General features: G+C 39.7%; 2 protein-coding genes across 3 annotated transcripts in view; both read left to right on the forward strand.

Annotated features, from left to right (window-relative positions):
* Nucleotides 1-6941, forward strand: part of LOC143041122 (uncharacterized) — an 8688-nt gene extending 1747 nt beyond the window's left edge. The window contains exon 2 of the mRNA XM_076212862.1: nucleotides 4507-6941. Coding sequence (XP_076068977.1) covers nucleotides 4578-5705 — 1128 coding nt within the window. The 5' untranslated portion in view covers nucleotides 4507-4577 and the 3' untranslated portion in view covers nucleotides 5706-6941. The remainder of the gene's footprint in view (nucleotides 1-4506) is intronic.
* An 8104-nt stretch (nucleotides 6942-15045) lies between these two features.
* Nucleotides 15046-20877, forward strand: LOC143041350 (uncharacterized). 2 transcript variants are annotated; one of them, XM_076213177.1, is made up of 3 exons: nucleotides 15046-15473; nucleotides 17612-17684; nucleotides 19559-20877. In XM_076213177.1, exon 3 carries the CDS (start codon nucleotides 19630-19632, stop codon nucleotides 20503-20505), a length of 876 nt encoding a protein of 291 aa, XP_076069292.1. In that variant the 5' UTR covers nucleotides 15046-15473; nucleotides 17612-17684; nucleotides 19559-19629; the 3' UTR covers nucleotides 20506-20877. The 2 variants fall into 2 exon arrangements, with proteins under 2 accessions (XP_076069292.1, XP_076069291.1); XM_076213176.1 differs by lacking the exon at nucleotides 17612-17684.
* The last annotated feature ends 1780 nt before the right edge of the window (nucleotides 20878-22657 follow it).

Raw genomic sequence — 22657 nt, forward strand, 5'->3', positions numbered from 1 at the left:
TTCTTCACTCATTCTTTCCATGTGTCCAACCCATCCTAATACTCTTTCATGAACCCTATCTCCCAGTTCCCTTTCCACCCGTGTTCATTTCCTCACCTCCTCATTTCTCACTCTATCCAGCCTAGTAACCCTTATCATAATTCTTAGACATTTCATCTCAAACACATTCAAACTCCTTCTCTCTTCCTCTCTCATGTTCCATGTTTCTGCCCCGTACAGTGCTGTTGGCACAATCACTCCTTCATATAACCTCCTCTTAGCATCCATTCCCAGCTGTCTATTTGTCATTACACTTTTCAATTCACCAATACATTTACTCTCAATCTACATTCTACCTCCACCCCCACTCCTCCTTTTCCTGCCACATTCGCACCCAAGTATCTAAAACTATCCACTTCCTCCAGTCTTTCTCCCTTAATACTTACAATTTGCTTCCATATTCTCCACTTGTACATCTCATTACCTTACTTTTACCCGCAGCAATGGTCTGAAAAGTGGCTAATGAAATTTAACACAAGTAAATGCTAGGTAATGCATATAGGTAAAAATTACAGTAAGTACGATTACAAGTTATTTGGAAATTTGTTAACAAAAGTGAATAGTGAAAAAGATCTAGGCGTAATTATCAGTAATGATCTCAAATCGTCCAAGCCATGTATTTCAGCCTCTGAGAAAGCAAATAAGATTCTAGGACTGATTGCACGATCTTTTGACTTCAAAAGTCCATCACGCATTAACAAGCTATATAAAGTGTTAGTTCATCCATAAGGGAATTAACAACATCAAAAGTGACAAAATTTTCACATCGAATGAGAATCAGACAAGAAACAATGATTTCAAACTGTCCAGAAATAGATTCAATTTGGAAGTGGGTAGAAACAACTTTGCCATGTAGTTAATGAATGGAAAAAGCTTCCTACACAGGTAGTGCAATGTAGTTCAGTTCGAAGCTTTAAGAATCATTTAGATAAACACCTAAGCAAGATGCTGTAATGATTATAATTAATTTTATATTATTTTTTTTATCATTTATCTGTTTGATTCTCATTTATTATTAGTTATGTCAATTTATTATTATTTACTATTTACCTGTTTGTTATTTAACTATACCTATGTATTTTATTTGTTAATTACATTATTATACATACATATACCAAGGCTTTTTCCCCCTTACAAGGGAGGTACCCTTACAAGGGAGGTAGCCAAAAAGAAAAAGGCATTAAATCGTTTTTTATTTATTAGTTTATTATTATTATGATTTTTTTTTTTTATTATTATTTTTTTTTTGCATCCAACCTAGATATGGACCAAAAGGTCTCCTGTCGGCATGCTCTGCTTTTGTAATCCTTTGTAACTCCCTTTCTCCATTTTTTTTAACCATCTCCAATCCTTGGCCCTTTACCTTTGCATACATTTACCTCTTACACCACATCCATGTATAAATTGTTTTTGCATCCAACCTAGATATGGACCAAAAGGTCTCCTGTCGGCATGCTCTGCCTTTGTAATCCTTTGTAACTCCCTTCTTTCGCACACCTTCCCAAACTCCATTACTAACTAGCTTAATCCCTCTGCTGATCCTGCCACAAGCACAGTGTTGTCAGCAAACAACAACTGGCTTATCTCCTACATTTCTCCATTTCTTTTAACCATCTCCAATCCCTGGCCCATTACCTTTGCATTTACCTCTTACACCACCACATCCATGTATAAATTTAACAGCCAAGGCAACATAAAACATCCCTAGCGAAGTCCCACTTTTACCTCAAACCATTTCTGATTCTAACACAGGCTCTACTACTCTCATAAAAACTCTTAACTGCTCTCAACAGCTTCCCTCCTATCCCATGTATCTGCAATACCTTCCACAATGCCTTCCTGTCTACCCTGTTGTAAGCCTTTTCCAATTTTATAAAAAAAAAAAAAAAAAAAAAATCCTTAACCTTTTCCCCGACAGTCTACCTTCTTTTAGACAAATATTAAGCAACCTCACCAGCCAGTCCACCAGTCCAATCTTTCTGGAACAATAAACCCATGTACAATCGCGGTCTTATTATCATTATTATTATTGTTGCGTCAAAACTGCCAGTACTTTCTCCCACCGATTGATTAGGCAGCAAATTTATACATTTAAAAGATTTGTATATAATATATATATAAATATATAAGTCTAAATAAAAATATGCTTCTAAAAAACGCTGTGGAAGTCGAGGACAGGTGGTTTTACGGTGACACTTTGTCCTAAAAATATTCTTGAAAAAGCGCTTGGGTAAGTCGGGGTCAGGTGGTATTCTTCTTCGCGTTCTTCTTCTTCGCGTTCCTCTTCTTCGCGTTCTCCTTCTTCTTCACGTTCTTCTTCGCGTTCTTCTTCGCGTTCTTCTTCTTTTTCTTCCTCGCGTTCTTCTTCGCGTTCTTCTTTGCGTTCTTCTTCGCATTCTACTTCGTGTTCTTCGCGTTCTTCTTTGTGCTGGGGATCCTGTGTTGGGGTTCCGCCCCGAGGCCGAAGGAGAAAACGAGGGATTAGAGCGCGGAAAGCTGCGGCCGTAGGCCGCTGTTTGCGCAGCCAAGCCCCCGGCGAAGCCGGAGAGAGCGAAGCCCGCGGCTTGTTTAAGTCTAAATAAAAAGATTCTAAAAAACGCTGTGGAAGTCGGGGACAGGTGGTATTATGGTGACACTTTGTCCTAAAAATATTCTTGAAAAACGCTTGGGTAAGTCGGGGTCAGGTGGTATTCTTCTTAACGTTCCTCTTCTTTGCGTTCTTCTTCGCGTTCTTCTTCCTCGCGTTCTTCTTCACATTCTTCTTCGCGTTCTTCTTCCTCGCGTTCTTCTTCGCGTTCGTCTTGTTGGGGATCCCGTGTTGGGGTTCCGCCCCGAGGCCGAAGGGGAAAACGAGGGATTAGAGCGCGGAAAGCTGCGGCCGTAGGCCGCTGTTTGCGCAGCCAAGCCCCCGGCGAAGCCCGCGGTTTGTATATATATATATATATATATATATATATAGATAGATAGATAGGTGGGCGGGGACGATTGCGATATGTACTTTTTCCAATCTGTCAATGTTTTTAATGAAAGTCGGTGACCATAAGGAAACGACATATATATGTGTATATGTCGTTTCCTTATGGTCACCGATTCTCATTAAAGATATTGACAGATTGGAAAAAGTACAGCGGCGAGCCACAAAATTGATTCAAAATATAAAAAATAAATCATACGAAAATCAATTAAAACATATGAATCTATTTTCCCTAGAAATCGTAGACTCAGGTGACTTGATACAGGTCTAAGATTCTAAAATTAATTGACAACATTAAAAGTGACACAATTTTCACACGGTTATTATTTCTCAATTTGTTTATCATTATTTATCTGTCCATTTATTATTATATATTATTTACCTGATTGTTTATAATTTAACTTTGCCTGTTTATTTTTATTTATTATTATTTTAATTTATCAATATAGTTTTTTCGCATCCGACCGAGTTATGGAACCAAAGGTCTCCTATCGGCATGCTTCCCCTTTGTAATCCTTTGAATTAAAAATGGAGAGAGCGAGTGGTTTGATGTAGGGGTGGGACTTGGCCAGGGATGTGTTATGTCGCCGTGGCTGTTCAATGTGTAAATGGATGGGGTAATGGGCCAGAGATTGGAAAAGGTTATGCGATTACTATAGACAAAGTTACAAATTATTGAATCTGGAGAAAATTGTGTTGTTATTCTGATTTAGTACTTAAATATACAATGTGCGTCAATTTGTCACATATAATTGTAATTCATTTGCAGTGGCGAATACGTTACTCGAAATGATGATCTCAAAAGTTTGTTTGTTGATTGAGCGACAGGGTTGAGCCTAACCTAACTTCCCCCTCCCAATTAGGTATCAGTGGTTTCACAAAAAAAAAAAAAAAAAAAAAGTTTAGCAGTATAAATCAATATCAGATTTTGATGAGTCCCACTACGAAACTATAATATCTGACACCATGTGTGCTCGACTTTGACTGTTAGGGTAGGTAATTAATAGATATTCCTTGGAATAGGAGCCAAGTATGGAATTTCCTTTGAACCCACAACTTGGCGAAAGGGTGTGGGGTGGGCGAAAAGGATACTTTGACCCTTTCCACCATCCTTTATAGGAGGAAATGGTATGTTGGTTTGTAATATTGTCAGCAATTACAATGCTACACGGAGTGGACAGTGGCAACCGTGGGTTTGTTTACGTTGTTGTGAACATTATGGGTGGGTCGAAGCAAACAACACTATAATGACCAGTTGACTATATTTGGTGTTTCCGCTATATGATATTGATATAATGTGTGTTTTGGCATGACCAACTAAGTAATCCGTGACCAATGTTAACAGTGGTGGTTGTTGGCTGTTGGCGAGTAGTTTGGGTACGTAGGTGGGCACCTGTTCGTGGGCTGGGACAATTTAATTGGTGTGGATGTAATGTGTACACATCCCATTTTCATGAGTGATTTTAATAATAAATTTTACTGTGCTTTTTTAGGTCAGGAGAGAAGCCATTCCAGTGTGACCTGTGCAATAAAGCTTTCACGTAAGGGTGATCCCAAATAACACATGATGAACCACACAGGAGAGAAGCCATTTCAGTGTTGCCTGTGTGATTCTGCTTTCCCACGTAAGGGTCATCTCAATCGTCACATGATGACCCACACGGGGGAGAAACCATTTCAGTGTGACCTGTGTGATTCTGCTTTCCCACGAAAGGCTAGTCTCAAAGTCCACATGATGACCCACTCAGGAGAGAAGCCATTTCAGTGTGATCTGTGTGATTCTGCTTTCCGACGAAAGTCTGAACTCAAATATCACACGAGGAACCACACGGGGGAGAAGCCATTCCAGTGTGACCTGTGTGATTCTGCTTTCTCAGGAAATGATATTCTCAAAAGTCACATGATGACCCACACGGCAGAGAAGCCATTTCAGTGTAGCATGTGTGATTCTGCTTTCCGCCGAAAGGATGATCTCAAATATCACATGATGACCCATACAGGAGAGAAGCCATTTAAGTGTGGTCTGTGTGATTCTGCTTTCCGCCGAAAGGCTCATCTCAACCTTCACGTGAGGACCCACACAGGAGAGAAGCCATTTCAGTGTGACCTGTGTGATTCTGCTTTCCCACAAAAGGCTAATCTCAAAGTTCACATGATGACCCACACAGGAGAGAAGCCATTTCAGTGTGACCAGTGTGATTCTGCTTTCCGACGAAAGGCTGATCTCAAATGTCACATGACGAACCACACAGGAGAGATGCCATTTCAGTGTGACCTGTGTGATTCTGGTTTCCCACGAAAGGATGTTCTCAATCATCACATGATGACCCACACAGGAGAGAAGCCATTTCAGTGTGACCTGTGTGATTCTGCTTTCCGACTAAAGGGTAATCTCACACATCACATGATGACCCACACAGGAGAGAAGCCATTTCAGTGTGACCTGTGTGATTCTGCTTTCCAACGAAAGTTTGAACTCAAATGTCACATGATGAACCACACAGGAGAGAAGCCATTTCAGTGTGGCATGTGTGATTATGCTACCTCACGAAAGGGTGATCTCAAACTTCACATGGTCTCCCACACAGGAGAGAAGCCATTTCAGTGTGACCTGTGTGATTCTGCTTACCGACGAAAGGGTGATCTGAAACGTCACATGATGACCCACAAAGATGAGAAGCCCCTTCAGTGAGACCTGTCTGATTCTGCTTTCCCACGAAAGGGTGATCTCAAACATCAAATGTCCTATTTTAGCGCACATGACAAAAAGACCACTTCAGTGAGTTATCATTGGGTTTTATCTTAGGTCTCTTATAGTATGCAGCTAAGAGTATTTACAGGATGAAATACATAACCGCTGCATTCAGGAACCTAAGGTACCCAGAGGGCTCGTTAGGGACATCACTACGGAAAGCCATTAAAATCAGACAGAGGAAAGAAAGAGAAGAGAGGACAGATTTACGATACCTTGTGGTTCCTAACTCTGGCCTCTCTCACATGCTTTCCAAAACGTTGAGTACGACAGGACTTCTCTTCTCTCACAGGGAAAAAAATAGGACACTTGATCACAAACAAAACCAAGACGAACCGTGACAGTAGCATCGTATACAAAATTCCCTGCAATGGCTGCGACATTGCATACTACGGAGAGACGTTCAGAGGACAACAGACTCTGGGAACACAAATCAGACATTAGACACCACCGAGAAACAAACGCTCTAGTTAAACACATAGACACAGAGGGACACCTACCAAACTGGGAGGGATCCACCATTCTAGCCAAAGGACTACACAAGAAACAACGGAAAATAATTGAATCACGTTACATTGCCAACCACAAAAACACGAACAAGAGAACTGGTGACTTAAAATGAACAAAATCTATCGCGACACTTGCCCTCCAACAATGGCTTCCCAGACTCTAAGTAGACACCTTTTTCCCACTTCTGCCTACCCTTTCCAGCTTTCTTCTTATACCATGCTACCATACTTTATTTCACATGCCACCAATTCACGTATCCTCCATTATTTCTACTTTGTTCCTTCACCACTTAATATTTTCATCATAATCCTTACTATTCTTTTTATGATTATTTTGTTATATTCCTAATGTTGTTAATAATTTTTTATTTACAACATTATCATTATTATCCTTACTATTTTTGTTATTGTTATCACTGTTACGATTACTATTAACATTTTCATTGTTATTATTAGCGTTGTCATCATATTTACCACTTGCTAAGCATTATCATTATTATTATTACATTTGTCACAATGAATATGTAATGTTCACACTTGTCACCAACTACGGTAACACGGGGAGGTAGTGAGGTCCACCCTATATAAAATGCCCACAGCCTGTTTGTACACAATTCCTTTGAAAAAGCATACCTGCGAAACCAGTCAGGAATAAACTAGACTAAGACTCCTGTGTTTCCTACTCCCCCTACATGAATATGTGTAAGTGTTACCACTATCGCCACCCTTGTAAAATACTCCAAATGGATATGGCGACTCACTTCTGTTTGGGAGAATGAAATGAATGAATGAACCCCGAGAGGACATATACAACATCCTACGGGAGCTTCGCAGTGACGTGGTCTTACATACGTGAACCCAAGATCTATATACACCAGGTCTAACCGTTTGAGCCGTTCTGCGCAGCCTCTGGCGTCATCTGGATGGTTCCGTTTTCTCTTTGTGAAACACTGAAGAAAACTGTGAAACCCCAAGGAAGACTGGAACTATTATATTTTCCCCCGTTATCTCTCTAGCTCATTGCTATTATCAGTGTGTGTGTGTGTGTATTTATATACTTGTATTTTACAGGAAGGGGACATATCGTCGTGTGTACTTATATGTGTACACGTTCACATGTGTGTGTGTGCGTATGTATGTGTGTGTGTATTTATATACTTGTATTTTACGGGAAAGGGAGATATCGTCGTGTGTACTTATATGTGTACACGTTCACATGTGTGTGTGTGTATTTATATACTTGTATTTTACGGGAAGGGGAGATATCGTCGTGTGTGCTTATATGTGTATACGTTCACATATGTGTGTGTTTATATACTTGTATTATACGGGAAGGGGAGATATCGTCGTGTGTGCTTATATGTGCACACGTTCACATGTGTGTGTGTGTGATTGACCTTGGTCTTTTGGATCACGTGTTGGACTCGTGATCGACAGCTATCTCCCTCCCGGAAGAGAGCTCAGAGCTCGTATGTCCGATCTATAAACTTACACGCACACACACCCCAAACTCCCCGCCCACGAGAGTTGGAGTAACGATTCGAAGCGCAGCAATACTGAATTTTTTTCAAGCTTAAGCAGGATCCGAACCAGGTATCACCGATAATTACGTCCTCGACATCTGAGTCTCTGCCAACCGCTCCACCTAGTCTCTTACTCAATTGAATGTGTGTGTATTTATATACTTGTATTTAGCGGGAAGGGGAGATATCGTCGTGTGTGCTTATACAGTATGTGTACACGTGTGTGTGTGTGTGTGCTTATACAGTATGTGTACACTCGTGTGTGTGTTTATTTGCAGGGAAACGATGAAAATTTTCATATTTGGGAGGGATACGAACTAGGTAATGCTGTTATTGTTGTCCCAGAAATCTGAGTCCCTACCAACCGTACCACCGAGTCACTTATACTGTATTTATGTGCGTGTGTGTGTATTTATATACTTGTATTTTACGGGAAGGGGAGATATTGTCGTGTGTGCTTATACAGTATGTGTACACGTTCACGTGTGTGTGTGTGTGTGTGTGCGTGTGTTTATATACTTGTATTTTACGGGAAGGGGAGATGTCGTGTGTGCTTATATATGTACACGTTCACATTTGTGTGTGTGTGTTTGCAGGGAAACGATGAAAATTAACATTTGGCTTACTTCCTCTTTGGTTTGAGCCACAATCCTTAATGTCACAATAAGCCATATTGTCAAGATCTATATATACCGGTATATACAGATCTTCATTGTCAGAATATAACTAATTGCGTGGAGCGGTGCGAGCGGAGGCAGCAACATACCCGAGCGACGCACCAGCTACAACTGACAGCGATTGGACGCGCGAACCCCACTTTGAACAGCCAGGTGACGTTCACGGGCCCGCTGCGCCAACACCCTCGAAATTCGGTCGGAAGTGGTTAGACCTGGTATATATAGATCTTGCGTGAACCAACAAACTTTCTCCTCCACCGTTACACCAGATTCTTTGTTTCAAGTCTTTACGGCATAATAAGAACATTCTTAACCCTAATACAACAGTCGGCAGACCATTACGGCATAGCTACTATATTGTGTTGTTGTTTTTTCTCCCTCATTTTCGTCTCCAATCGTTGATAGCTAGTGATAAAAAGTTGAAATGGAAAGATTCTTAACCCCTAATACATATTCATAATATATAAAGATCTCTTATACGCTATGTTGTAACAATTTTTTATGATATTACTATATGTTAATATTAACGAAGCCATGGAACATTTTGAAAAAGTCCAATTAAATGAGCCCGCCTTCTGCGTTTGGATAGACGTTCCTCATAGGGCATACTACGAGGACGGTGTTTGCTCTGAAGCTGAGGCAGTATATTGACCTAGAGTCCTAGGGCATGGCAGCCAGGGGAGGTGAAATGTCAGCCGTTTGTTTGCAGTTACGTTGGTATAAACGAAGCAAGAATACTATGACAGAAAGAGAAAAAGAGAAAATACCAACAGCACCTTGTGTTCCCAGGAGGTCACACATCCAAGTACTAACCACACCCAACGCTGGTTAACTTGGCTCATCGGCCGAAAAGCGGTGTGTTCAAAGTTGTATGGCCGTTGGCAATGATTTCTCGTGCTTCACAACTTTTTATCCCTACTTCCACGCTACCAAGTTATGGTGGACGAGGTGTTGTGTTGAGACATTGGATCGTGCGTTGCATTTGGGACACTTTTTTTTGCCTTAATAATGTTTTACAGCGAAAGGTGTGGTTATGGCTGGAAAACCATTATCACACTCTCATAACTTACACAATATTTATACTTAAAAGTGACTGATGAAATAAACCCACCAGTAACTCCTCGCAACTAGAGATACAGTCAAACACTTAGAATATATAAAGCAGGCGCGCGCGTGATGTGTTTATATGTTTGGATATCGTGGCTTGGCAATGAGAGGGAATATTTAATGAGGTGCAGGTTATGTTGGGTGAGGTGTTGTGTTGAGACGTTGGATCGTGCGTTGTATATATTTTTTATTATTATTATTTTTATTTTTTACAATGACACGGAATAGCGGTTGTGGTTTGACAACCATTATTACACTCGCATAACTTGCATACTATTTATACTAAAAAAGTGACTGATGAGAGAAACCGACTTGTACGTCCTCAGTGTTCCAGTATTTTGAAGCTGAGAACAGGAAATTGTTCAACCCCCAGGCATACTTAGTCCCATTTTCACAAGAGCCCAAAGACTGACTAATAGTGACCAGTCCAAGGTCGCCCTTTTAGTGGCTGCTTTCGCCTCCCAACCCCTTTACCTTTCAGTATTATATGGACCAACTACCTATCTCTGTAGCAGTAAGCACTGGGGCAGAAAGTATAATAAGTAATAAAGCATATTCTGCTCTCAAGAATTTGTACAAGGTACTATTCCTACCTTCTTGTAGTGCTTTGCAAGCTGTACAAGGTTCTCCCTTATCTAGTCTTGGATTTATTTGCATTGTCTCTAAGTCGTTGATACTTTAGCGACTCATGTTATAAATATATCTCCTCGACACCGTATAGTTACTTTCGACAACAATGTAATTTCTCCAATGGACAGGCCAGTCGTTAATGTTGACACTGTCCAGGATTCACCTATTATAGCAGCTTTTACTCAATCGTCTACACATACAAGTGACACAACTCATTTAGCCTCTCAGTATGCGACATATGTAGGTAACACTGTTTTTCCTGAAGTATGAGACAGTTTCATTAAACTGTTGGCGACACATCGTCAAGCTCTGGCTTCATCTGGGGAACTACTAGGAGTTACGGATCGTGTTGTCCATAGCATTGATCTTAAACCAGGGGTGCGTCCAGCCTACATACCTTCTTACAGATTGCCTCATTCTCGCAGACTTGTAGCCCAGAATCTAATTGACGAGTTGTTGAGTGAGGGTGTCATCTAAGAGTCTCATTCCGTGTGTAACTCCCCGCTCCTTCTTGTGCCCAAGAGGAACGAATCATTCCACCCTGTTGTGGATTATGGGCGTGTCAACAATGTCACAGTTCCAGATCTTTACCCTGTGCCTATGTTGAGTGATCTTCAGTCCATATGAACAGTTAACAGTGTTCACCACCTTGGACCTAAAGACTGGCTTTTGGCAGATTCCTTTGGAAGAAAAGCCTCGTAAGATAACGGCCTGTCTGTTTTTTTCGTCGATGTACCTCAGGGCCCTACGCATTTGCAGCCCAGAGTACATCGATGATGAAATAAGATGTATTTACGACATTGGTACTAAGCTACAATACCCCACACATGTTCTTGACAAAGCTTACAATCGTGCTAAAAGGACATTTTATAACCTTAGGTCAACTCAAACTTTCAATATGAATAACTTGCTAATTTTACCGTACCAAGAGAACCTGCAAAATATTCCAAATATATTACGTAAATTTAACATTAATGTAGTTTTCAATAATAAGAACACTGTAAGACAACTGCTCATAAATAATTCTGTCAATAGTAATAAAGGGTGTGTGTACAAAATACCTTGCAAATCATGTAATCAGTTTTATGTTGGTCAGACTGCTAAAACACTCACAACACGAATCAATCAACACAAGAAATACGTTAGAGAGGGAAACCAATCTAGCGGTATATTCAACCACATGAACCATTTTAACCACCCAGTTGACTGGGATAACGCTAAAGTCATCACATACAACAACAACATAACAGAAAGAAATTTAATTGAATGCAGTTTGATCAAATCTAGTAAGGGGATAAATGTTAATCTTCATCAAGGTTTGTACAAATTAGATAGTTTTATTTCTCATGAAATTTCAAAATTGTTTGAATTGTAATATAAATTATGAGCAGTTGTCCCATACTTGTTGGTTACCAGGACGGCCCAAACGTCCCATACTTGTTGGCTACCAGGACGGCCCAAACGTCCCATACTTGTTGGCTACCAGGACGGCCCAAACGTCCGTCACGTGTACATCTTCCACTACCTCTCCGAATGCCCTCTTCACTATGTCATATATTCTGTACCTTGTTTCTTCATCTTATAATTCCTTCTTTGTATCTGCACTGAAGATGTAATTATACGAAAGCGCTCTGCTTCGTTAGTTTACTTTTCCTAGTGGTTACTTACGCATATATATATATATATATATATATATATATATATATATATATATATATATATATATATATATATATATATACGTATTATATACATATATATATGTATACTTATATATTGGGCTACTTTAGTCAGAAATTTGCGACTTTTAGTCCTGCAGCTTGCGACCAGGGTTGCCAGATTACTGAAGCAGAAAAAGGCAAAAAAAAAAGAGCCAAAAAGGCCAAATGCACTACAGAAAAAGGCCAAAAATATGCAGTAAAAAGGCCAAACATTTAATGATTTCGCTTCTCAATTCACCAAATACTATACGATATGTACTGAGCACTGAGCTATAGTGGTTTACTGGAGTGGCGATCTGTGTATACAAGCGCTACGTAGTTCGTCAGTCCTTCGCCTGGGCAACGGGTGATGCAGTGGCCGCCATATTGGACCCCCTATGATTATAATGCGTACGAACTTAGATGTTCTATATAACTCAGTGGTACCAAGTAAAAGATCATATGCATACAATGAATTAATGGTTCTTTATTTTTCATAAACAGTATAAAAAGTAAGTCAAAAGTATGATAATTTGCTTCAATCCTTTTTAATGAGAAACAGAAATCAAATTGAATTTTTTTTTCAGCATGCAAGTTTCATGGTCATTTTTTCCACAAACAATATAAAAAAAATGTAATCCTTTTCATGAGCAACAAAAAATAAGTCAAAATTATATTCTACATTATAGCACCAGACTTTGGTAACCAAGGAAACATAACCAGTGTTCAAACATAGTCAATCACATCATCACATACATCATATTCATCTCCATACATATTTGCAGATGAAAATAAGCTGTACATATCAGGTGTGACCACAAAATTCCTGCAACACAAACCTCTGAAGTGCAGATGGGTTCTGATGCGAATAATGTCATCTAGGGTTCTTGTACTCAGTCTGTTTCTTAATTTTGTTTTAACTACTGTAGCATGAGAAAATATGCGTTCAACAACAGCATTGCTAACTGGTGTGACAAGACAGGACAATGAATAGGTTGCTGGGTCTATGAAAGATTTGTTACCTAGTGTATCATAGCGATTACCTACTATCCAGAACTGAATAGTCATCTGATATTTTGTTGTCAAATACTGCCTCTTCAACCCAGTTTAAATGTAATACATTCCTATACTGCTGTTCAATGGCATTACATTTATATGTTCGTAAGGTAGGGAATGGTAGATCCTTATATGGCACCCTTGCTGTTTGACTAAAAAATTTTGATGGGTGAAGACTACCGAGACCCTTGTATATGTTCCTCGTAGGAGGCAGACGTTTCTCAGCTTGCTTGATGGCCTCCACGAGAAAGCTGTAACATCGGGCCTTGACGTCCTGAACTTTCGTTTCAGCACTAACTTGATGCATCTCGATATACCTCTCCACTTCCCGCAAAGCGAGCTCCAAAATCTACTTCGGATATAACTAATTCACTTCCATCTGGGCTGAAAACTTTTGCCCGTAGACTATGATGATGTTGAGCAAGTTCACCTTCCATGCTCTGAGGATCGGCATCCGTGGCTTGAAAATATGAGTTGACGCGTTCAAACTCCATAACAATGGGTGTGACACAGTGAAAGTGCCAATAGTTGATTGGGTCATTTAGGATGTCAGAAATCATACGTGCCTTATACCTGGCATCAGCTCCACTAGCCTGCTCAGCACACATGAAGTAAGCCTTAGTTCTTCCCAGTTCACCAAGATGCAGTACATTACTTTCCCGCGTACTAGCCATCTGGTCTGAGAAGCTTGCTGAAATGGCAGCGAGGTTCCTTTCCTTTCTTCAGTTGGGTCCATTATGCTAAACAATTGTTTATAGGCTGTCCTCCTTACTGTACTCTTGGAAAACCATTTTGGTATTTCTGAAATTAAAAATCCCAAGCATGAAGGCAGCTTCTCAAATGCATGCTTCACGCAAAGTGCTAGAGAGTGACAAATACATTTTACTTGCACACAATCTGGAGACTCCTGCTGTATTCGGGTCCAAACAGAGTTATCAACTCCAGTCATAACTGAGGCACCATCACTTGCAAAACCAATGCAGTTACCAAGTTCTAAACCTAGATTTGTAACAGCAGCTTTAATGACAGTGAATAATGCTTCCCCTGTTGTGTCATTGACAGGAATAAGACCAACAAACTGTTACTATTCTCTTTTCCTTTTTGCTGCAGTAGCGTATCGCAATGCATAAATACTTCACTGCCCCAACATCGGCTGACTCATCTACTAAAAGGGCAAATTTCTCTCCTTCTAGATCCTTCTTCAGTTCTTGTTTAAGGGTTGGGGACACAACTTCCGTAATCAGTTTGCTACATTTAGTTCTATGAAGATTTATTTTTCCTAAGATGCTACCTTTCCCATTCTTTTTTTATCATTTCACCAATGTGGTCCACAGAGGAAGTTGAGCAATGGCAGTAGACTGCAACAGCAAGTTCCAATTCTGCCTGCTTGACATCGTTGGGTGTTGTTGACTGAAAATTTATTGGTGGTGCAAGTGCTGGTGATACTGTCTTCTTCTTATGTTTCTCCGATTTTTCATGGTTTTGTTATGAGCACATTTTGGGGGTTCAGATTACAGTGACTTACAATATGCCTCACCAGAGCCAATTGGGTGCATATTTCACCCACATAAACTTTTTCTCCGACTCAGTTCTGTACCTCGTGTTCCACTTCGGCATCTTAGGCTATTAAAGATTGCAGGCTGATTCTTATTCTAAAATGCATGCACCTGAAAAATAAATACTCCTAAATAATTAAGCACTTGAAAATCACTAAAAACACTAATGAAAATTTAATGTCAACGATCTTTTCCACTCTACATGAATATAAACAACCAGAACGAACGCTTTTGTGGGATGGAAAAGGATTTTACCAATTTTGTTAATCAAAACACAATATATTTCAATATTCAGTACCCTACCAATGTAGCCTACTCCTTGCTTGTTTATGAACATAGCTTGCTATTGATTGAAGGCCTAAAATTACGTCAGACAGTTAAGAAAAAAAAAAAAAAAAAAATCACGCCAAAAGTTGCACATGGATCTTGTGCGCCATCAACATCATACAGCTGATTCGTCCAATTTAACTTAGTGCCATAAGAGAAAATGGGACAAATTGCATGGATCACCATGGTAAAAAAAAAAAAAAAAAAAATACGCGCACTCGACTATATGGTAGACTTTAACTTGGATTGGTTTTGTCTTAGGAGATGGCGAATGAACTCAGTGTTCAACTCACTATTATCAGATGAGCTTACTGAAGCCAAATGAAATATATCTAAGCCACATTCTAAAAAAAAAAAAAAAAAGCCAGATTTAGTAATTTAGGCCAAACTAAATATCCTTAGGCCAAATGCTTTGAAAAGAGGCCAAAATTGAGGTTTTTGGCCTAAAAAAAAGGCCAACCTGGCAACCCTGCTTGCGACTTTCGGCAGTTTACATCTGGCAAACCTTTACTACAGACCACTGCTAATGTAAACATAAACGAAAACATAGCCGCAAGCTTTGCTATTGTTTTCATTTGCCGCCAGCCAAAAAATCATCAAGCAGAACACTCCCTGTGTGACAGGTACGCAAGAGTTTGACAGCAAAGCAAGTACCACAAGCTAGTATATTATTAAGAAATGCCTAGTTTACCGCCACGTAAAAGATTGGTAGATGTCTGGTTTTTCATGGGTTCCAATCGCCGCAACCAAATTCGTAGACAGAATGAAGGCGAATACATGCAGAATTCTATAGTGTTTACATTCTCTCACACCAGATGTGCAATTACTAAAGACAAATTTACAAACTAGAAGACTTTCTAAGGGTATCGCATTGATGGGCTACCGGGGTTTTATGCATTATATGATTATTGACTGGAATACTCACAAGTGCATAAATCTAATATTTAATTACTTGAAAAGTACGCATTTGCGACGGAAATGATGTACACCATCGTTCATATCACAACATTTCTCACCAGAAACACATAAGCCACATATCAAAATCCTTGGTTGGGTGAAACTATAAATTCAAAATTGTCCAAAATTAGATATTGTTCTATTGAAAGAAAGCCAGCGTTTCAAAAATTGTATAGGGGGCTGTCTGCAGGGACGTTAAAGTTTGTTTTGGGTTGGGATACTCAAAATTCAAAAAAAGCATGTCAAATAACAATAGCCCTTTAAGAACTAGGAAGTAGTTAACAGTATATACTAATGTTTTAGAACAATTCCAAGTTGTAAATAAACATTTTGACTTAAGTGTAGAATTAGGTATATGTAAAGATGTTTGCTTGTCATTTTTTCAAATCACCACTGATGTTACTATAGATTTGTGGTACTTATATCTGGTGTTGAAAATACTCAGAATGATAAAAGCTAGTTGAAGATGCAGGTAAAAATTGCAGCCTTAAGATTTAACATAATGTAACCTAACCTAATTCTTGGTAACTGTAAAGATGCTCGTCTTGATGTTTTAAAAATCGTTGCCGACATTACTATGAATTTATTGTATTTAAACATGGGCTAGCAGATGATATAGGGAAGGGTTGCAGACTGGCAAACATCTTTGTGAATACTTAAAATTATGTAGAATCATTACTATACATTCTTGTAAAAGATATATATGTATAGAAGAGAATGAAAATTATCTTGTATAAAATTATCTGGTCTCAAATACATACATACATACATATACCAAAGGCTTTTCCTCCTACACGGGGGGGGTAGCCAAAAAGAAAAAGGCATAGAAACCACTCCCACCCATTCCATTTCCTATATACTCGTATTCCACTGTCCTCCACCCTCCTCCCTCCCTCTTATCTTGGCACCTCCTGGATGACAGGTCATCCCTGCATCCTGTCCACTACCCTGGGTCAGAAGCAGTGTCGCAAGACACAGTATATCCACAGCAAGGCCGCTATATAAATTCGGCGACCCCCCCTCTACGTCCCCTCATGCAGAAAAGAAGACGGGGAGAAATCCCTTTGGGGGAAGCATCAAATTTTTTCTCATACATACTTCCTCACCCCCCCATCCCCCACCCACTCCCCCTCACGCATCACAGCATCATGTATACACAATCCCTCTCCATTCACCCCTATCTTCTGTCCTCTCTCATCCTTCCTCCACAGACATTCCTCTCTTTTGTGCCCCTTTCACCCTGTCCATCCATATCATCCTAGGACGCCTTCTCATATTCACTCCTTCCACCTCTGCCTTCCACACTTCTTTTACTAATCTTTCTTCACTCATTCTTTCCATGTGTCCAACCCATGCTAATACTCTTTCATCAACCCAATCTCCCAGTTCCCTTTCCACCCGTGTTCTTTTCTTCACCTCCTTATTTCTCACTCTATCCAGCCTAGTAACCCTTATCATAATTCTTAGACATTTCATCTCAAACACATTCAAACTCCTTCTCTCTTCCTTTCTCATGTTCCATGTTTCTGCCCTGTACAGTGCTGTTGGCACAATCACTCCTTCATTTAACCTCCTCTTAGCATCCATTCCCAGCTGTCTATTTGTCATTACACTTTTCAATTCACCAATACATTTACTCTCTGTCAATCTACATTCTACCTCCACCCCCACTCCTCCTTTTCCTGCCACATTCGCACCCAAGTATCTAAAACTATCCACTTCCTCCAGTCTCTCTCCCTTAATACTTACAATTTGCTTCCATATTCTCCACTTGTACATCTCATCACCTTACTTTTACCCGCAGCAATGGTCTGAAAAGTGGCTAATGAAATTTAACACAAGTAAATGCAAGGTAATGCACATAGGTAAAAATTACAGTAAGTACGATTACAAGTTATTTGGAAATTTGTTAACAAAAGTGAATAGTGAAAAAGATCTAGGTGTAATTATCAGTAATGATCTCAAATCGTCCAAGCCATGTATTTCAGCCTCTGAGAAAGCAAATAAGATTCTAGGACTGATTGCACGATCTTTTGACTTCAAAAGTCCTTCACTCATTAACAAGCTATATAAAGTGTTAGTTCGTCCGTAAGGGAATTGACAACATCAAAAGTGACAAAATTTTCACATCAAATGAGAATCAGACAAGAAACAATGATCTCAAACTGTCCAGAAATAGATTCAATTTGGAAGTGGGTAGAAACAACTTTGCCATGTAGTTAATGAATGGAATAAATAAGAATTTATTTTTCATATTTGGAATCAATTTTGTGGCTCGCCGCTGTACTTTTTCCAATCTGTCAATATCTTTAATGAAAATCGGTGACCATAAGGAAACGACATATATATATATGTATATGTCGTTTACTTATGGTCACCGATTTTCATTAAAGATATTGACAGATTGGAAAAAGTACAGCGGCGAGCCACAAAATTGATTCCAAATATAAAAAATAAATCATACGAAAATCAATTAAAACATATGAATCTATATCCCTAGAAATCGTAGATTCAGGTGACTTGATACAGGTCTAAGATTCTAAAATGAATTGACAACATTAAAAGTGACACAATTTTCACACGGTTATTATTTCTCAATTTGTTTATCATTATTTATCTGTCCATTTATTATTATATATTATTTACCTGATTGTTTATAATTTAACTTTGCCTGTTTATTTTTTATTTATTATTATTTTAATTTATCAATATAGTTTTTTCGCATCCGACTGAGTTATGGAACCAAAGGTCTCCTATCGGCATGCTTCCCCTTTGTAATCCTTTGAATCAAAAATGGAGAGAGCGAGTGGTTTGATGTAGGGGTGGGACTTCGCCAGGGATGTGTTATGTCGCCGTGGCTGTTCAATGTGTAAATGAATGGGGTAATGGGCCAGAGATTGTAAAAGGTTATGCGATTACTATAGACATAAAGTTACAAATTATTGAATCTGGAGAAAATTGTGTTGTTATTCTGATTTAGTACTAAAATATACAATGTGCGTCAATTTGTCACATAATTGTAATTCATTTGCAGTGGCGAATACGTTACTCGAAATGATGATCTCAAAAGTTTGTTTGTTGATTGAGCGACAGGGTTGAGCCTAACCTAACTTCCCCCTCCCAATTAGGTATCAGTGGTTTCACACGAAAAAAAAAAAGTTTAGCAGTATAAATCAATATCAGATTTTGATGAGTCCCACTACGAAACTATAATATCTGACACCATGTGTGCTCGACTTTGACTGTTAGGGTAGGTAATTAATAGATATTCCTTGGAATAGGAGCCAAGTATGGAATTTCCTTTGAACCCACAACTTGGCGAAAGGGTGTGGGGTGGGCGAAAAGGATACTTTGATCCTTTCCACCATCCTTTATAGGAGGAAATGGTATGTTGGTTTGTAATATTGTCAGCAATTACAATGCTACACGGGGTGGACAGTGGCAACTGTGGGTTTGTTTACATTGTTGTGAACATTATGGGTGGGTCGAAGCAAACAACACTATAATGACCAGTTGACTATATTTGGTGTTTCCGCTATATGATATTGATATAATGTGTGTTTTGGCATGACCAACTAAGTAATCCGTGACCAATGTTAACAGTGGTGGTTGTTGGCTGTTGGCGAGTAGTTTGGGTACGTAGGTGGGCACCTGTTCGTGGGCTGGGACAATTTAATTGGTGTGGATGTAATGTGTACACATCCCATTTTCATGAGTGATTTTAATAATAAATTTTACTGTGCTTTTTTAGGTCAGGAGAGAAGCCATTCCAGTGTGACCTGTGCAATAAAGCTTTCACGTAAGGGTGATCCCAAATAACACATGATGAACCACACAGGAGAGAAGCCATTTCAGTGTTGCCTGTGTGATTCTGTTTTCCCACGTAAAGGTCATCTCAATAGCCACATGATGACCCACACGGGGGAGAAACCATTTCAGTGTGACCTGTGTGATTCTGCTTTCCCACGAAAGGCTAGTCTCAAAGTCCACATGATGACCCACACAGGAGAGAAGCCATTTCAGTGTGATCTGTGTGATTCTGCTTTCCGACGAAAGTCTGAACTCAAATATCACACGAGGAACCACACGGGAGAGAAGCCATTCCAGTGTGACCTGTGTGATTCTGCTTTCTCAGGAAATGATATTCTCAAAAGTCACATGATGACCCACTCGGCAGAGAAGCCATTTCAGTGTAGCCTGTGTGATTCTGCTTTCCGCCGAAAGGGTGATCTCAAATATCACGTGATGACCCATACAGGAGAGAAGCCATTTAAGTGTGGTCTGTGTGATTCTGCTTTCCGACGAAAGGCTCATCTCAACCTTCACGTGAGGACCCACACAGGAGAGAAGCCATTTCAGTGTGACCTGTGTGATTCTGCTTTCCCACAAAAGGCTAATCTCAAAGTCCACATGATGATCCACACAGGAGAGAAGCCATTTCAGTGTGACCTGTGTGATTCTGCTTTCCAACGAAAGGCTGAACTCAAATGTCACATGATGAACCACACAGGAGAGAAGCCATTTCAGTGTGGCATGTGTGATTATGCTTCCTCACGAAAGGATAATCTCAAACTTCACATGGTCTCCCACACAGGAGAGAAGCAATTTCAGTGTGACCTGTGTGATTCTGCTTACCAACGAAAGGGTGATCTGAAACGTCACATGATGACCCACAAAGATGAGAAGCCCCTTCAGTGAGACCTGTGTGATTCTGCTTTCCCACGAAAGGGTGATCTCAAACATCAAATGTCCTATTTTAGCGCACACGACAAAAAGACCACTTCAGGAGTTATCATTGGGTTTTATCTTAGGTCTCTTATAGTATGCAGCTAAGAGTATTTACAGGATGAAATTAAATACATAACCGCTGCATTCAGGAACCTAAGGTACCCAGAGGGCTAGTTAGGGACATCACTACGGAAAGCCATTAAAATCAGACAGAGGAAAGAAAGTGAAGAGAGGACAGATTTACGATACCTTGTGGTTCCTAACTCTGGCCTCTCTCACATGCTTTCCAAAACGTTGAGTACGACAGGACTTCTCTTCTCTCACAGGGAAGAAGATAGGACACTTGATCACAAACAAAACCAAGACGAACCGTGACAGTAGCATCGTATACAAAATTCCCTGCAATGGCTGCGACATTGCATACTACGGAGAGACGTTCAGAGGACAACAGAGGAACACAAATCGGACATTAGACACCACCGAGAAACAAACGCTCTAGTTAACCACATAGACACAGAGGGACACCTACCAAACTGGGAGGGATCCACCATTCTAGCCAAAGGACTACACAAGAAACAACGGAAAATAATTGAATAACTTTACATTGCCAACCACAAAAACACGAACAAGAGAACTGGTGACTTAAAATGGACAAAATCTATCGCGACACTTGCCCTCCAAGAATGGCTTCCCAGACTCTAAGTAGACACCTTTTTCCCACTTCTGCCTACCCTTTCCAGCTTTCTTCTTATACCATGCTACCATACTTTATTTCACATGCCACCAATTCACGTATCCTCCATTGTTTCTACTTTGTTCCTTCACCATTTAATATTTTCATCATAATCCTTACTATTCTTTTTATCATGATTATTTTGTTATATTCCTAATGTTAATAATTTTTTATTTACAACATTATCATTATTATCCTTACTAATTTTGTTATTGTTATCACTGTTACGATTACTATTAACATTTTCAGTTATTATTAGCGTTGTCATCATATTTACCACTTGCTAAGCATTATCATTATTATTATTACATTTGTCACAATGAATATGTAATGTTCACACTTGTCACAAACTACGGTAACACGGGGAGGTAGCGAGGTCCACCCTATATAAAATGCCCACAGCCTGTTTGTACACAATTCCTTTGAAAAAGCATACCTGCGAAACTAGTCAGGAATAAACTAGACTAAGACTCCTGTGTTTCCTACTCCCCCTACATGAATATGTGTAAGTGTTACCACTATCGCCACCCTTGTAAAATACTCCAAATGGATATGGCGAATCACTTCTGTTTGGGAGAATGAAATGAATGAATGAACCCCGAGAGGACATATACAACATCCTACGGGAGCTTCGCAGTGACGTGATCTTACATACGTGAACCCAAGATCTATATACACCAGGTCTAACCGTTTGAGCCGTTCTGCGCAGCTTCTGACGTCATCTGGATGGTTCCGTTTTCTCTTTGTGAAACACTGAAGAAAACTGTGAAACCCCAAGGAAGACTGGAACTATTATATTTTCCCCCGCTATCTCTCTAGCTCATTGCTATTATCAGTGTGTGTGTGTGTGTATTTATGTACTTGTATTTTACAGGAAGGGGACATATCGTCGTGTGTACTTATATGTGTACACGTTCACATGTATGCGTGTGTATTTATATACTTGTATTTTACGGGAAGGGGAGATATCGTCGTGTGTACTTATATGTGTACACGTTCACATTGTGTGTGTGTGTGTATTTATATACTTGTATTTTACGGGAAGGGGAGATATCGTCGTGTGTGCTTATATGTGTATACGTTCACATATGTGTGTGTTTATGTACTTGTATTTTACGGGAAGGGGAGATATCGTCGTGTGTGCTTATATGTGTACACGTTCACATGTGTGTGTGTGTGTGTGATTGACCTTGGTCTTTTGGATCACGTGTTAGACTCGTGATCGACAGCTATTTCCCTCCCGGAAGAGAGCTCAGAGCTCGTATGTCCGATCTATAAACTTACACGCACACACACCCCAAACTCCCCGCCCACGAGAGTTGGAGTAACGATTCGAAGCGCAGCAATACTGAAAAATTTTCAAGCTTAAGCAGGATCCGAACCAGGTAT

The sequence above is a fragment of the Oratosquilla oratoria genome, chromosome 30 (assembly GCF_046742065.1).
Source record: "Oratosquilla oratoria isolate Oo_2021 chromosome 30, ASM4674206v1, whole genome shotgun sequence".
Classification (NCBI taxonomy): domain Eukaryota; kingdom Metazoa; phylum Arthropoda; class Malacostraca; order Stomatopoda; family Squillidae; genus Oratosquilla; species Oratosquilla oratoria.

Coding starts and splice junctions, on each gene's coding strand:
- LOC143041350 (XM_076213177.1), top strand. CDS start 19,630: ATGATGAACCACACAGGAGAGAAGCCATTTCAGTGTTGCCTGTGTGAT.